The sequence below is a fragment of the Protopterus annectens genome, chromosome 8.part0 (genome assembly GCF_019279795.1).
Source record: "Protopterus annectens isolate FY-2018-M chromosome 8.part0, PAN1.0, whole genome shotgun sequence".
NCBI lineage: Eukaryota > Metazoa > Chordata > Ceratodontiformes > Protopteridae > Protopterus > Protopterus annectens.
In genome coordinates, this window is record NC_056741.1 from 1,569,263,937 (window position 1) to 1,569,280,031 (window position 16,095).

The 16,095-nt window shown below is 37.9% G+C and overlaps 1 protein-coding gene across 1 annotated transcript in view; it reads right to left on the bottom strand.

Moving 5' to 3' along the window:
* ATP12A (ATPase H+/K+ transporting non-gastric alpha2 subunit) overlaps nt 1-16,095 on the bottom strand; it is a 534,499-nt gene that overhangs the window by 48,512 nt on the left and 469,892 nt on the right. The window contains exon 22 of the mRNA XM_044081130.1: nt 14,090-14,181. Within this exon, the coding sequence (XP_043937065.1) occupies nt 14,090-14,181 (92 nt within the window). The remainder of the gene's footprint in view (nt 1-14,089; nt 14,182-16,095) is intronic.

Below are 16,095 nucleotides of genomic sequence, written 5' to 3' on the forward strand. Positions count from 1 at the left end.
GCCACATAGAAAGATTTCCTAACTACTTTGGCAATATGATTGTCAAAGGAGAGATTACTATCTACCTGGGTCCCCAGATCTCTTATTACCTCTTCTGTATTAAGGGGGCTGCCGCCTATGTGGTAATTTGGGGGTGTTTTGTTTTTCCGAAATGGGATGACTATGTATTTTTTGGCATTTAGCTTGTGGCCATGACTTTGACGCCAGGTGTCTGTCTCACTAAGGCCTTTTTGAAGGATGTCCATGTCAGCCGGAGAGTCAATTATGGCTCCCAGTTTGCAGTCATCGGCGAACTTGGTTAGCCATAGTCCTTCTGTGTTTGCCTGTGCTTCTGAGAAATATATGCCGAACAGTAGGGGTCACAGAACCGTGCCTTGTGGGACACCACTTGTGTCTGGTTTACAGTCGGACCTGGAGCCCGCTATTCTTACCGTGCGAGTTCTGTCTGTAAGCCAATTGGCAACCCATCTTGTGACGTAGGGGCCTATGTTTAGGCTGGTGAGTTTTTCTATAGTATCCGAGTGAGGAATGGTGTTGAATGCCTTGGCGAGATCAAGGTAGGCTGTGTGAACCACCTTTCCCTTGTCTATGGCCTTGATGACTGTCTTGAAGAAGTCAACCAGATTTAGTAGGCATGATTTGCCCTTAACAAAGCTGAACTGAGTCGGGTCAAGTGTTTGGAGATTCCCAATGTCTTTGTTAATGAGCTCCATGATGATGCGCTCCATAGCCTTGCAGACCAGGCTAGTCAGGCTTATGGGGCGATAGTTACCAGGGTCAGTTGTGGCTGCTCCTTTGTGGAGTGGAATAACTGTTGCTGTGTGCCATTCTATGGGCACGTAGCCTATGGAGAGGCTGAGGCTGAACAGCGTGTTTAGGTGAGGGGTTAGTTCATTCTGTATCTAAGAGATTTATACTATTTGATAATATTTACTTCATCAGAGCAAGGCAGATGTGTGGTGAATGGATCTTGATGTTGTCAGGTCAAAGACAGAATACAAAATGCTGTCTCTAACAGAGAGTTCTTAAATTAATATCTCACATATTACTGTTGGGATAGCTCGCATAATGACATAATTTCTTGTCATCTGGCTCTATCTCAGTTAAAACCCCCACTACTGAAAGCTAGCAGTATTTAGCATCCACCTGTGATAATACACAGACAAGGGCTTTTCCTCAGATCTTTGCAGATCCTGGAAGTCATAAAGCAATAAAAACTTCCAAGACAATACAGAAAAATTCTCAGCACAGGCATTGTTTATGTTGCTGCACTGAAACTGAAAGATAACCTCTTTTTTATGGCCTAGCCATAAAGTAATTTAAATTTCAGCTATTTTTCTGAGGTTTTGCAAGCTAACCTTCTGTATTCCAGTTTCCCCTGTTAAACTATATACATTTAAACAGATACAATATTGTAAGCACATACCTGTTCTATTCCAGTAGGGTATACTGCGGATACATTTCAAACAGCATTTTGTAAAATACTCTTCAGCACACGTCTGTACAAACCATCTTATATGCCATACAGCTCTAATACATTTGTAACGCAAACATCTTATATGAATCATGTTGATATTCACAAATGACATATATTTACAAAATTCCAGATAGCTGCACTGGCAGTATCTCCTTTTGTGACATCCTCTAAACCTCCTTACTTGATTTTCTACCAAGACAAAGTATCATTAAGGCCTAATCCTTCCTTTATCCCCCAGATGGCAACCAAATCTAATCTGCAACAGTTGATTGATCTTCCAGTTTTGTTTTCCAGCATTCTCTAACAAAGGGGATTATGTCCTTCACTTATTGGAAATCTATGGGCAGCTACAATTCAATTTGCATAGAACTAAAGAAACCAGAAAAATCAGATGTGCTCTTTGTGATATTTTCAAAAGCAAAAGGGGGTTGTGGAGTAACAAAATCCACACTATCTTGGTGGCTGTCTGATTGCATTGCATACATGTAATAACAGTCAGGAAAGTCATTATCAAAAAAGCCCATGGCACACTTATAAAAAGGATAAAAGGTGCGAATAACATGACTGACTCAAAGTCCTGTCACTATACTCAGTATTCTACAGGCTGCTAAGAGGTGACCTGTGTCTGACTTACGAGCCATACTGCGACCCATTACTGATGGATTTACTGCATATCAGCTAGTCAAATGTCATCATAAATACTCAGTCTAGGAATCTAAACCTCTTCTGCCACATCAACATAACAGTTTGGAGGGACAGGCATGTTTCACAGAGGATACTGCTGCTATGGAACAGACTCCCCAGCCACATAAAACAAAGTTCATCCTCGTCCTTTTTCAAGCACAACTTAGATCTATGGATGGGAAACAGAAAATTTACCCCAGACTACCCCTGTACTACTAATATATAGCTGTATCTCCTAAATGCTATACATCATCATCATGCACGGGTCCCATCAAATCACCTACGATATGGTGCCCATTATTTACATTCTGGGTAATATACAATTATCAACCATGGGATGGGTAAGGCCAATTTATAATCAAATTGGATAGATTATATAATAAATTAACTAACCTTAAAATGGATTGCAAGGGCTGCTAGCCTTGTACTTATCCATGATCTTATGAATCTATTAAAAAGAAACTGAGAGATAAGGCCCAGTAACTCTGCCAGTTGTAGTAAATTCAGTCTGCTGTATCCAGTTGCCTTTAAAATATTGTCCAACAAAAAGTGGCTATCAAACAGAAGGGGCTCTGCTTCTCATTCTTTTGCTAATAAAGCCCAAAGAGAGACTTCTTCATTAAAATATTTTTCATATTCCAAAGGAAAATGCTTGAAAGACAGAAAAAAAGCTCAGGAGTTGACGAGAAGAATCAGGAGTGTGTTAGACTTGAACCAGATTCTGGGATGGGAGATGAAGATAAACAGGAAGAATCTGGGGGACCAATAAGGGAAAATATACAAAGGAGGATACATTTCTGAAGAAATTTATGAAAATATTTGGTACGGAAGACATGAATTTAGTAGTAGTAGGAACTCAAGAGAAAATTTACACATTATTCCTCCAGGTACAATGACTAGGCTAGGCTAGACAGAAATTTATGTCACAAGAACATGGTGTATTTAATTGAAAACTTCGACACATACCCAATAACTATGCCAGATCATGTCCATTAACAACTAACTGATGCTTCCCCACCTACCTGTAAAAAAGACAGGCATTTAAAGAATGAGTAGTGGAAATTATTTAAAAGTTATTAGGGAAGATAGAAATGTCTTCAGAAATTATAGCTAGTGAGTGGGAAATAATGAAAGTGGAATTTCAAATAGGGTAAAAATAAAATAAAAAGAGATGTGATGAAGAAGTAACAGTAATAGTTTGAAGGAAATGAGAAAGGTTAAAATATTGCAGAATAACGGAAATCTCACAGAACAAGAAAGGGTGCAACTGCAGAGTATTAAAAAAAAAAACAAGGGATTATCTGGATAATATGCATGACTTTAGAAAGATTGATGTTAAGCTACTGTTTTTGACAATAACTGCAGACCACAAAAACTTAGCAGAATGACTTAGGCAACAGAAAATAGAAATGTTTTTTGCTAAAATTAGCAAGAGGTATTTGAGATGTTTCAGAAATTTTACGAAAATTTGTATAAAGAAGAGAAATGTGGAGATGAAGAAAGAGCACAAATAGAAATATTTATGGACAACTTACGTATGCCAAGGTTAGAGGTAGATGAGGCAAAACAGTTAACAGTTAAGGTAGGAGGGGATGAATAAAAATGGTGATGTACAATCTGTGGGAAATTCTCCAGGAATAGATTGTATTCCTGAGGATGTTTGTAAGCTAGGACAGAAGAATGGGATAAAGATTTGAAATATTTTGTTTAATGTTATTTTAAAAGGAGGGGAAGCACTAACACTCCGGAAGAAAAGTGTGCTGACTATAATACCTAAAGACAGTAAAGTGGTGGCTGTAATACCTAAAGATGGTAAAGATCCATCAGATCCAGCTTTGTATAGGCCCATTTCAAAGTGTTTATGTCTATAATAACTATAAAATGGCAAAGGAGCTTGCCAAAATTGATAAATATGGACTTTTGTGGTTTTGTGGAGGGGAGGTAAACATTTGATAACTTTAACTGAAAAAGAATGACTCAGAGAGAAGCAGAATATAACAACCTCTGTTGTTCATGGGTCTTATAGAGAAAGCATTCAACAGAGTAAGAAAAGAAGCTCTCAGTGTTGTGGAACATCCTGAGACAATTTCAATTCTTTTTGGGATATAAAATTAATGAAGCTAAAAAAATTACTATAGCTATAAATTATGTACCAAACGTGAGTTGGTCCAGCAATATCTGTATGTATAGGGGCACACTAAAATGAAGTATTTAGATGTATGAATTTAAAAGAATTATGTTATGGCAGCTAAGGATATGTGGGAGGAAACTATACAAAAGATAATTTAAAAACTGAGAAACTGGAAGCTCGCATTTATGGATATGGATAGCAAGACTCAAACCGTGAAAATGTGTAAGTCCCTTTAGCTTTATATACAGGTCAGGCATATTTTTATCAAACAGTGGAGAAGTTATGCACATTAATTAATATAAAGAGTTGAAGTAATGTATCTTGTAGGGAAAGAATGCAAGGGTCAAGTGTGTTAAGTTGATCCGACAGAACAAGGTGGTTTAAGATTACTAGATATAAAGGGATATTTTAGAGCTATACAGTTATGGTTCATATTCATAACACAAGCAGACTGCCAGAATTCAAAGTGGAAAGGGGTGATGATGAAATGGGGGAAAATTCAAGAAATAAGGAGACAGTGCAGTTTTGGATGTAGATCCTTAAGCAGAATAGCAAAATACATACAAAATATTATATTCATAAACTAGCAGAAAATAACCTAAGACCTAAGCCAACATGAGAACAGAGAAAGGAGATTTTGTTGATAGGGATGACTGCAATTAGGGGTACAAAGAATAGGCAAGAAGGGACTGGAATTTACTGGAGAAAACTGACTAAGCAACCAAGGTATTGGGAGTAAAGGTAGTGAGGTAGGAGAGAGAAAGGTAATAGAATGGGAACAAGCCAAGAAGACATTTGGACTACAGGCTAGAGACTGTCTTCTCTATCAGGGACTAATATCAGAGCATAGACAAAGAGATAGGGATAAGGGAATCTGAAGTTAAAGACTTGCTCTGGTAGAGTTTTCATTTGAATCTAGAACAGAAGCTGCTGTTAAAATGGATAATTAGTATGGCATATAAAATATTGCATGGTAATTATAGGAAGTCTATATGTATAAGTGGACTAAAGCACTTATTTAATTTGAGTATTAAATCAATTGTTTTTAACATTCTGAAGGGTTGGGAGGGTGGCCTAATGGTTAAGGTGTTTGCCTTGCAAACACAAGGTGCAGGGTTTGAATCTCACAAGGGATAATTAGCTAGGCTTAAAATGGCTCGCAAGGGCAGTTAGCTTAGTACTAACCTATGAACCTATGAACCTCATTGCCTATCCTGTAGACAGGATTTACATTGGAATTATAGGAATCAATCAAATGAGGCTAGGAAAAAATTGGAAAGAGAGATTGGATAAACAATTCACAAGAAACAATGGGAGAACATGTCTACGGCTTCCAGGTATGCACAGAGTCTAGACGCTTTAGTATTTTTGCTTGGAAATGTTTTCATAGGTATTTTTATACCCCAAGCAGACTACAAAATGTTTTCCTTAGGTCAATGGCAAATGTTGGAGTGTTATGGAGGAGAAAGAGGTAACTGGGAACATATGTCTTGATAGTCTAATGAGTTGACAGACCTTAAACATTCCATACAGAATACTCTGTTAGAAATATTGGATAAGCAAATGATTGTAACTAAGGAAATTATTTTTTTCATCTTGGATATGGGATCTGAATTACCTAAAAATAATATGACCTTGCTAAGTTTAATTTTGATGACTGCCAAAATTAATTACTTGAAAATGAAAATCAAAGTCTAAACCAACTGTATTTGAAGCACTGAATATTTTAACAGAGTTAAGAACTGGAAATGGGATCTTTATAAAGGGTAGGAGCAAATTACATAGAAAAAATGGAAAATGTGGGAGCAATACATGCTGAATAATATCTTGGAGGAGGAGTGAGGTTTAAGTGAAGGCATGAATTGAACATTTTATTTAAGGTTAGATTGTTGATAACTATGCAAAAAACATATGAGTTATAATGTTTGTGACAAGGAACATTTAAATATGTCTTATTTTCACCATATAAATATATATTTGCCTATGTCTAACATGATAATTCAGTAATGGTGATAAAAAAGATTTCCGCTTTTCTACATTAACCTTCCAAAGCTGCCAATGCCAAAGAAGTTCTCCTTTCTCAGCTAGAATATGGACCACCCATTTTTTGCATCTGCCACCAAGAAAAACACTGCCACACTCCGGATAATCTTCAACATCATCATCATCGGGCAATTCATTACAAACTCAGATCTCTTTTAGCATCACTGTATCATCCTAGAAAAAGCTAAATGGAACACATAAAACAAAGATCTAATCAAATGTTAGGATCCCATCTTGACAAACTACTACATGTCTAGACATTTACTCCCCTAAACATTATGTAAAAAACAATCTTTATGTAACATGAGACACTACTCACAAGCCACGCCAACTATCATTACTCCTATAACCAAGTGCTGTACATGCATTCTTGTCTCAGGCACCTACTCTCCCCTTCAAACAGAAGGAAATCAACACTTAGTCCAAATTCAAAATGCAATTCAAAAAGCACTTCTTCATCCAAGCCAAATGGTCTTACATCAACATAGGACATATCACCTAGCTCACTATTCCTGTGTCCTTTCCACATTTCTTCTCCTCTCACAGAGTTACTGACGACTGACCCACTTTAGAAGAAAATGTATATATCGTACATTATTTTCTGCTTGTTTACTAGAATGTACATATATGGTTGTGTGTACTACGAACTCTGTTAATGCTTACATTTCTGCCTTTTTTGTTTGTGAAATGTTTTGAATTTCACCTAGGCTGAGTATGAGCAGAAATAACGTAAAGTAAAATAAAACATAATCTTCTGTCTTGTTTTTAAATAGTGTCTTTTCCTCTTCTCACATTTCCTTCGCATTGTTGAACATTCCTCTTGGATGTCTAGTGTACAAAAGTTCAAATGGACTAAGCCCAGATGATACTTGTGGTACCTTTCTGATTGCAGGCAGTACATGTTGTAACACCTGGTTCCAGGTTTTTATAATTTCCATCAACAACTTTCCTTAGCATGGGTTTCAGTGTTTTATCAAACCTCTCTGGTAACCTGTCAGTCTGTGGATGGTAGATTGATGTTAGTAACTGTTTGATTTCAAAGCACTGGCATAACTGATGGAGTACCCTTGACATAAAGGGGAGTGCCTTGATTAGACAAAAGACTGGTGCAGGCTAACCTGACTAAAGCAGAAATTATTGCAGCCTTAGTCAGAGCTGCATCACAGACCAGCAACCAGGAGGACAACCAGACTGGCCGTGGGGATGTACAACTCTCAGAAAATGGACAGGTCAACCTTTCTACAGAGGACTTGAAAATCCGTCTGGAGTTAGAGACTTGAACTGGAGGCCAAACAGTTGGAAATAGAATCAGCAGAGAGACTGAGACATTTGGAAGCAGAAGAAAATGAGAGGCAGAGGCAACATGAAGTAATGGGGAAGGGAGTAACTGAACCCCAGAAACAACAAAGGTCAGTAAATTTCTTCCACAATTTACAGGGGGGGATCATTTTGATAGTTTCATTCATATGTTTGAAAGGGTATGTAAACAGTATAATGTTGACCAAGGGCTCTGGATACGGTTCCTGACCCCCTTACTCCATGGTAAAGCTGTAACTGCTGTTTCTAAATTGTCTGATACTTATTGCTTAAATTATAATACTGTTAAAATTGTTTATAAGAGTGTTCTAAGCTAACACCTGAAGCTTATAGAAACAATGTTTTGTGTGCATAGATGCAAGGCAGATGAAAGTGTTTGTCAATATATTCTTGAGTTAAGCACTTATTTTCATAGATGGGTGAGTGGGTGTCAGGTCACCACTTTTGAAGGGCTGGCAGACCTTTAGTGAGGGAACAAGCCCTTAGCACTTTGCCTGAGGACATGAGAATCTGGCTGGCAGATAGGGAATGCATTATCGCAGATGAATTGGGGAAATATTAGACCTATACCTAGCAAGCAGGGCATCACTGGACAGGAAAGGTATACCCAGTGCTGCTCATGGGTCTAAGGGAACCCATGGTGGGCAGCCTAAGCCACCCCAACAAAGTCTGGCAGTAACAGGAGAAGCCACTAGTTCAAGAACATGGCCAGGATCAAGCGTTAAATGTTTTAAATGTAACTGGTAGAGCCATGTAGCATATAAATGTCCATGGAGGCAAGGTAGGGAACAGAAGGTGGGAGAGCCAGTAAATGAATGCCAGAATGCCAGCAGCAAGTTGTTTGGAGACAACAAGGTTACCAAACAACCACAAGAGGCACAGCCTTTGACTTAACCAAGCCTGCAATGGTTAAAGAGGAGCACTACTTTCTTGGGCAGTCTACTCCAGTCAGAGCTTTAGGAGGGACCCCATTCCAAATACCTTTGGCTAGGGTTCACCTTGACTGGAAGGGTGGAAAAAGAAGCAAGCAGATAGGTGTGTTTGAGAATATCCCTACAGATGTCCTGATATTGATAATGCAGTACCTTGTGTGCATGCAGTGACATGCAGTCAGGCTTGGAGACAAGCATGTGGGTATGGTAGACTTGGGGGGACCTAGACAGACCACACACTTGAAGCCAGGACTGGTGAGGTGGCTATTTCAGGGAGGGAGCTATCCAGTAGTAGTGAGACTGAAGGTGAGCCACAGCTGCTTGTGGGTACTGATGTTCCCTTGGACAGAGTGACTGCAAGGGCAGAGGTAAATAGTAGTACCCAGGCTGACAGTTAGGCATCACTGTCAGAGAATACCAAACTTCCTGTGGAAGGGGAGCTAGGAAGGGTTACCAAGAGACAGTTGAGACAGGCTCAGCTCTTAGACCCTACATTACACGGCTTGAGGGAGGTAGCCAGAGAGGCACCTGATTCTCAAGGAAAGGGAGAATCTGTATACTGGGACAAAGGGTTATTGTGTCGAGAGTGGACCCCTGTGGGAGTGGTAGAGGGTGAGAGAATACAGAAGTTGGAAGTGCCCAGAGCCTACCATCTGGCACTTCTAGCCATAGCCCATGATATTCCCTTTAAAGGTCATATGGGCATAAAGCGTACAAAGAGATGTATTATGCAGAACTTTTACTGGCCTGCGATGTCATCTCGTTGATGTGGTTGTCAGTTAACTGGGCTTTCATCCATCTGACATGGACCCATCATTAAACATTACGACCATTAACCTGAAAAGTATCAGGAGCAAAATATCAGAATTCAACTCCTGGATAATTCAGAACAAACCTGACATCATAGGCACCAACCACTGAGACATGGCTGAAGCCCCATATTACAGATACAGAATTCCTACCCCCAGGCGTTGCCTGTCTAAGATCTGACAGACCCCATAAAAAAGGTGGAGGAGTCTGTCTGATATATTCTAATACCTTCTCTGTTATATCATACACCAAGCCTATCCCTTGGTTCTCCTCAGCTGAAATAATAGTCTCCTTCCTTAAAATAATCAACTGCAAAAACATCTGTAATATTGTATTTCACATTTCTCCTGGTAATAATATTCCAATATTAGAGGAAATACTGTCATGAGCTTCAAACAACAGAGATAGAGAATAAAACTTTAATCTTAGGAAACATCAGTATCAATTGGCTAGACATCTCCCACCAAAATCCCACTTCCAGTATCAACCTATATACTTTCACCCGACTAATTAACAAAATAACTAGACCAAACAAAACCAATAATGGTGGTTCTCTTCTGGACTGGATATTGGTCTCTGACCCAACTAAGACTGCATCCACAGGAATCCTCTCCAATACTATAAGCGACCACTTACTTGCCTTCATAGTTCGTAAAACCACCTCATCACTTAGCGCACATCACTACAAACAAACTACAGACCTATCACATTTCTGCCCCATCACATTTAATGACACCCTACAACATACTAATTGGAACACATTAAAACTCCTCCCCCTAGATGAAGCCGTTGAGTTCTTTAACTCTATATTTCTCAAGGTTCTTGACAGCCAAGCTCCACTCATTCTAAGGAAGGTAAAAACTAACCACATCACCTGGCTCACAAAACCCACTAAACAGCTAATGACTGCAAGGAATAAGGCATGGAAACATTGGCAAAAAACCCAAAACATTTCCGACCTGACTAAATACAAACAACTCCGTAATCAAGTAACGTGACTAGTCAAAAAAGACAAAAAAGATTACTTCCTTTCCCTGCAAAACCTTTGTAAACAGAACCCTAAAAAGTTCTGGAGCTCCATCAATTCCTTATTAAACCCAGGTTCAAGTAACAATCCTTGCCTAAACCCTGACAAAACACCGACAGAAATAGCGACACTCTTTAACTTCTATTTCATCAGTACTATTGTGAATCTAACTACCACCTTTCCTTCCAGCACATCCCCCTCAAATTATCCCTACTCCCTCTTCCATCATACTCTCTCTCTCACCTATCCCTACCAACAGAATAAAAAAGCTGCTGCAAAAGCTCAAACCTTGCATCAACACCCCAGACATCCTACCTGCTGAGTTCCAACAAATTGCTGCAAACTCCATAGCCTTTCCCATCAGCATTCCTATTAACAGATCTATTCTGGAATCCTATATGCCCGCTATTTGGAAAAAAGGGATGTATTCTGCCTCTACATAAAGGAGGCACTAACACCAAAATCTCCAACTTCCGACCCATTGCCATCCTCTCTCCCATCTCTAAGATCCTGGAAAAATGCATCCACATCCAAATGCTTCAATATGTACTTCACAACCAAATCCTTTGTCCCACTCAACATGGATTTCAGCCTGGTCATAGCACTTCTACAGCTCTCATATCCTTCTCTGACACAGTTAACCAGGCCCAAGAGGATAGAAAAATAGTCTCCTCTCTCTTTGTAGACCTCTCTAAGGCCTTCAATACCATCTCCCATGCTCTCCTTCTTACTAACTGTCTGGCATAGGTATCTCACCCCAATTCCTAGACTGGTTCTCAGACTACCTCACTAACAGGCAGCAGTCAACCAAATGGCAAAATTAATTCTCTCCTTTCCTCCACACAACTACAGGCATTCCACAAGGATCTATTCTCTTGTTCAGCATCTTTATCAATAACTTTCACACCTCCCTTACCCAAAGTACTGTCATCCAGTACGCAGATGATTCCACAATCACCGGTGCTGCAAACTTGCCATCTGAACTACACCAACTGACACAAGACACCCTCACTACTACAGAAATATGGATGTCCAACAACCATCTCACCCTAAACCCCAACAAAACGAAACTCGTTTTTTTCTGCCCAAAAAATTCACTTCACTAAACAGTCAGTTGCACCATCCAAGCCCAAAACAGCATAATAATTGAAAGTCGTACCGCATACCAAATTGTTAGGTGTCATCATAGATGAAAACTTGACATTCAACCTGCACATTCAGACCATTATTTAAAAAACACACCAAAAACTGGGAACGCTCTATAGACAAAAATACTTCCTCAGCCACTCCGCAAACCCATCTTTTGCCTCTTACTTCCTACTACCTTCTCTTCTGTATGGTGCACCTTTCTTGACCAATATTCAGGCCTCTCTCAAATATAAACTAGCCTCATGCTACAATAAAATTGCTAAATTTGTAACAAGTGCGAGTTATTCTTCACACCGCTGCTCTTCACTGCACCAACTAAACTGACTAGAATTGCCACATCATCTGTCTCTTATTCAATTAACCAGTGCACACAAATTTATCTACAAACCATCTAGCTCTCTTTCCTTGTCTTCTCTGCTCACACAGTATCAACTAAATACACCTCTCTGATTCAATAACCAACTACTCATAAATGTAATGAAACCAACCTGTGCAGCAGGACAAATGCGCTACTCCTTTACTGTAGCCAAACTGTGGAATAATCTCCCTCAATCAATAAGGTCTATCAGCAGTGCTCCTCTCTTTAAGATATCCCTGAAACAACACCTCACCTCTTTATGGCAATGCAACTGCACCAAGGATGTAGTTCCTATACCTTAAACCCCCTTTCTTGCCTTCTCCCATCCCTGACTCTTCCCTCTCTTCCTCTAAATATCCCCATCCATGTACTGTCCCACCCTGAAAGACTTTCCTTCTATATTTACCATCTAAATGCTAATGCTAGGTACTCTTACTACATGATAGTATTTCTCAAGTCCTAATCTTTACTTCAGGTTTAACCTCCTAGCATCTGGCCTAATCAAACTTCTTAGATAGTACTATCTTACATCTAGCATAGATTACACACAAAGCTCTTCCTATCTCCAACTGGACCAGTGTAAGATCTAGTGTTATTTGTTGCTCTGTTATTACAATTTCTTAGTCTTACATTGTATGTTCCTTTATTGAATCTGTACTTTGCTGCTCAAATGTAATGTTATGCTTTATGGTATATGTATTATGTTTGTCCCATATGATTCTAAATTTATGCATAATATTTGTCCCATATCCGGTCCCCCACTGAAGATGAGTTCACTTTGGCCCAGTGGACTATCTTGGTAAACAAATGCAAATAAATAAATAAGATCATCTTGTTGGCTACGTTTGAGAAGCGAAGAAATAACAGTTTCAAGGGAGATTTACAGAATGTTCCTTTCTCAAGGGAAAGATATGAATACTTTTTGCTAGACAAAGACTAGACTGTGAGGCACATGCAAGACAAGGTTTGGAAACCAAGGCTATTTGATATAGGTTATACTTCAGACACGTTCAGTTTAGTCAGTTAAAGTAGCTTTTGGACGGATATGCAAAAAGGTCTTTTGCAGTACAGACACTCCAGCCTGAGTACAGAAGTCAGTGCAAATATCCATACTATTCAGGAGGAAAAGTCTGTTTCAATTGATATTATTCAGGAGAATCAGAATGTACGTGCAGAAACATTGGATAGATTTATCAGCACTGTTATTGTTATCCATAATTCCAGCATTTTTACAGACTGTTATTGTATATCAGCACTGTTATTGGAGACAGTATTAAGATATTGTTAACATTTAATAAAGCATTTATAAACCAAACTACAGCATATGCAGAATTCATTTTAAAAAGTACAAAAAGATTTGGGCCATAAAGGAGAGACTGGCACCTGTTCAGTGCAAGTTTGGGCAATTAACAGATAAAGACTTTTATTCCAGTCTCATTTCAGTTGTTTCCCATTAATTCTAGTATACTACACTCTTATCAGTTCTTTCACAAAGCATTCTATTGTCATTTCTATGAAATCTCTTTAGACTGCATTAAATCATAAAGAAGATAGAGACCATTATAAGCAGGGGTCTAAAATTGCTAAAAACTCATCAACAATAGAGCAGAAACTTCTGAAAAGGGTCTATAGTGAAGAGGTTAAACAACTACGTTAGTTATAAATATATCTACTAGTGCTGCTGTGAATTAGGAATAATATATCCAGCATGCATATAAAACCACAGCACTCCTTTTCCTTCTTTATTATACAATGCCATACTGCACTATGCCGTGTCATAGCACAACATACATTTTTTAACATGCTGTACATGTACCATACCTTACCATACCATATAATACTGTAGTAGCACAGCAAACTACATCTGAATAGCTGAACAGCAAACGTCTGACATAGTAAATATGTATTAAACATAATATGGATGTGTATCTTGTGTGTGTGTGTGTGTGTGTGTGTGTGTGTGTGTGTGTGTGTGTGTGTGTGTGTGTGTGTGTGTGTGTGTGTGTGTGTGGGTGCATTGTATATATGTTTATAATATATATATATATATATATATATATATATATATATATATATATATATATAGTGAAAAGTTGATTAAAATTGATATATATGTATATATGTATATATTAATTAAACATTAACCAGCGTGTATACTTACTTCCAGGATGACGGCGGCAGATAAGCTTGCGTACTTCATCATATACCCAAATCAAGATTGCATATGGAGTGGCTACGAACCAGTATTGAACTCTATGAAAAGGATATTTTTAAGTTAGAAAATATTATCTTTTTAGTGATTTATTAAAAATAAGTTGTTACTCTAAACATCACAAGAGTGAGTATTAGTAAATCAAGTTGTGGGTAATAACCATTTCCTCACATGAAAAATGTATGCCTTATATCATGCTTTTGGTAAAATAATTTATTTTTTTATATAAGCACTCTTTCAAATAAAATCTAATAGCAATGAAATTCAATGTATTATAACCCATAAACATAATCCGGAATATGTGCAAACAATCATAATGTCTTAAGAGTGTGAAAAATAATGAACTATTCTTCTATGAAAGCAGGCCGTTTTTAAAGTCTGAAAACACATTTTAAGAAAAGAAGACAATTATGCTTTTAAAAGGAGTAACTGAAAGGTTATTTTGGTCTGTATTAACTTTGGCATCAGTCAAAATTTCCAGAGTAGAGTCCTTTCATTTGTCTGTTGTTTGCATTACAGACTCCAGGCGTAAGCATTTATTTGACTCAATGGATTGTTAAAATCACCTATAATATTTTTGCAAAATTTTCAGCATTATATAAAAAACAAGTTTTGCTTTAGCCTCCATTAGAACAATATTTTGCATTTTATTTGTAGAATAATAATTTCAGAAAAGGGAATGTTACCAAAAAAGATTAATTAAGATATTTGTTATAGGTAAACTTTAGCTGCATTCCTGTGTGTCGTCTGGAGAAACCTCTAAAATATCTAAACATCCCAGTAATATTAAATAACAGAATAAACATGTTCAGTATTATAATGTATTGTCAAATTTAAGAACATAGGTCATTTATACTTTTACATACATTCTGCATCTTCACACACACACACACACACACACACACACACACACACACACACACACACACACACACACACACACACATACATATTTGTGCATATTTATATATGCATACCTTAATTGTTTTTAGATTCAGCTAGACTCTTACCAGCTTTATTCGATTTCAAGAAAGTGTAGTCTGAAATGATATCAGGGGAGAGCTTGTCTTTCCATAGTCATTGAAACTCTTTCCTTTGAATTGCTATTATATAAGATGATGAGAATAGAAATTTTGAAGAAGGGAAAGGGGAGAATAGTTCTTTAAGGGCACCTATGAACAGTCCAATTAATCTGGTACAGACATTTACTGCAAAAAAATTAAAGTGTGAACAAGAATTCTCTCTCAGCCACCATAATGAGTATCTGTCAATCTGCACACAGTGTAAGACTTACAGGACATGATAAATAGAGCTAAATGTCTAATAATTCAGTGATGAAAACTGATTTTTGTGGTGCTGAAGCTCCTTCAAAAGACAACGGGAGAAGGAGTGAAGAGAAAAATGGCAAAACTTCTGAGTTATCATCTGATAACTATAACAAAAGGCTAGAAATAAACGAATCAAAATCAATAAAGTTTCAAAGGTATATGTGTGTATATGTAATATTGTTTTTCTATAATACATATAGAAGTCTTTTTTTTTTTGCTCTAGTGCTAAACTGAATAGAGACTGTAACAACAAGGATGAAAAACACAAAACATTAAAAGGGAAAGACAACTTAAGATAAATAGAGAGACAATTTTTCGGGGGTGCAGAACACACTGACAAAGTCTAAGATTCTGTTAAGGTACAGAGAAAGAAAGGCAGACAGCGGAAATGAGAAGTGATGAAACTAAAGAAAAGAAAGAGAAAGTACTGTTGTGTGATGATGCTACAATAACAGTATATGTTCACATACACAGGAATTTGGAGCTGCTAAAGACATCCAGCCATTCGGCCATACTGCCATGACTTCCCCTCCCCCACACTGAGAGCATTAGAAGGATGGTAAATGCTAAAAGGAAAGTAGCCTGACCTATCTTTAGTTCTTTTTGTGTGAGAAAAAGATGGGACTG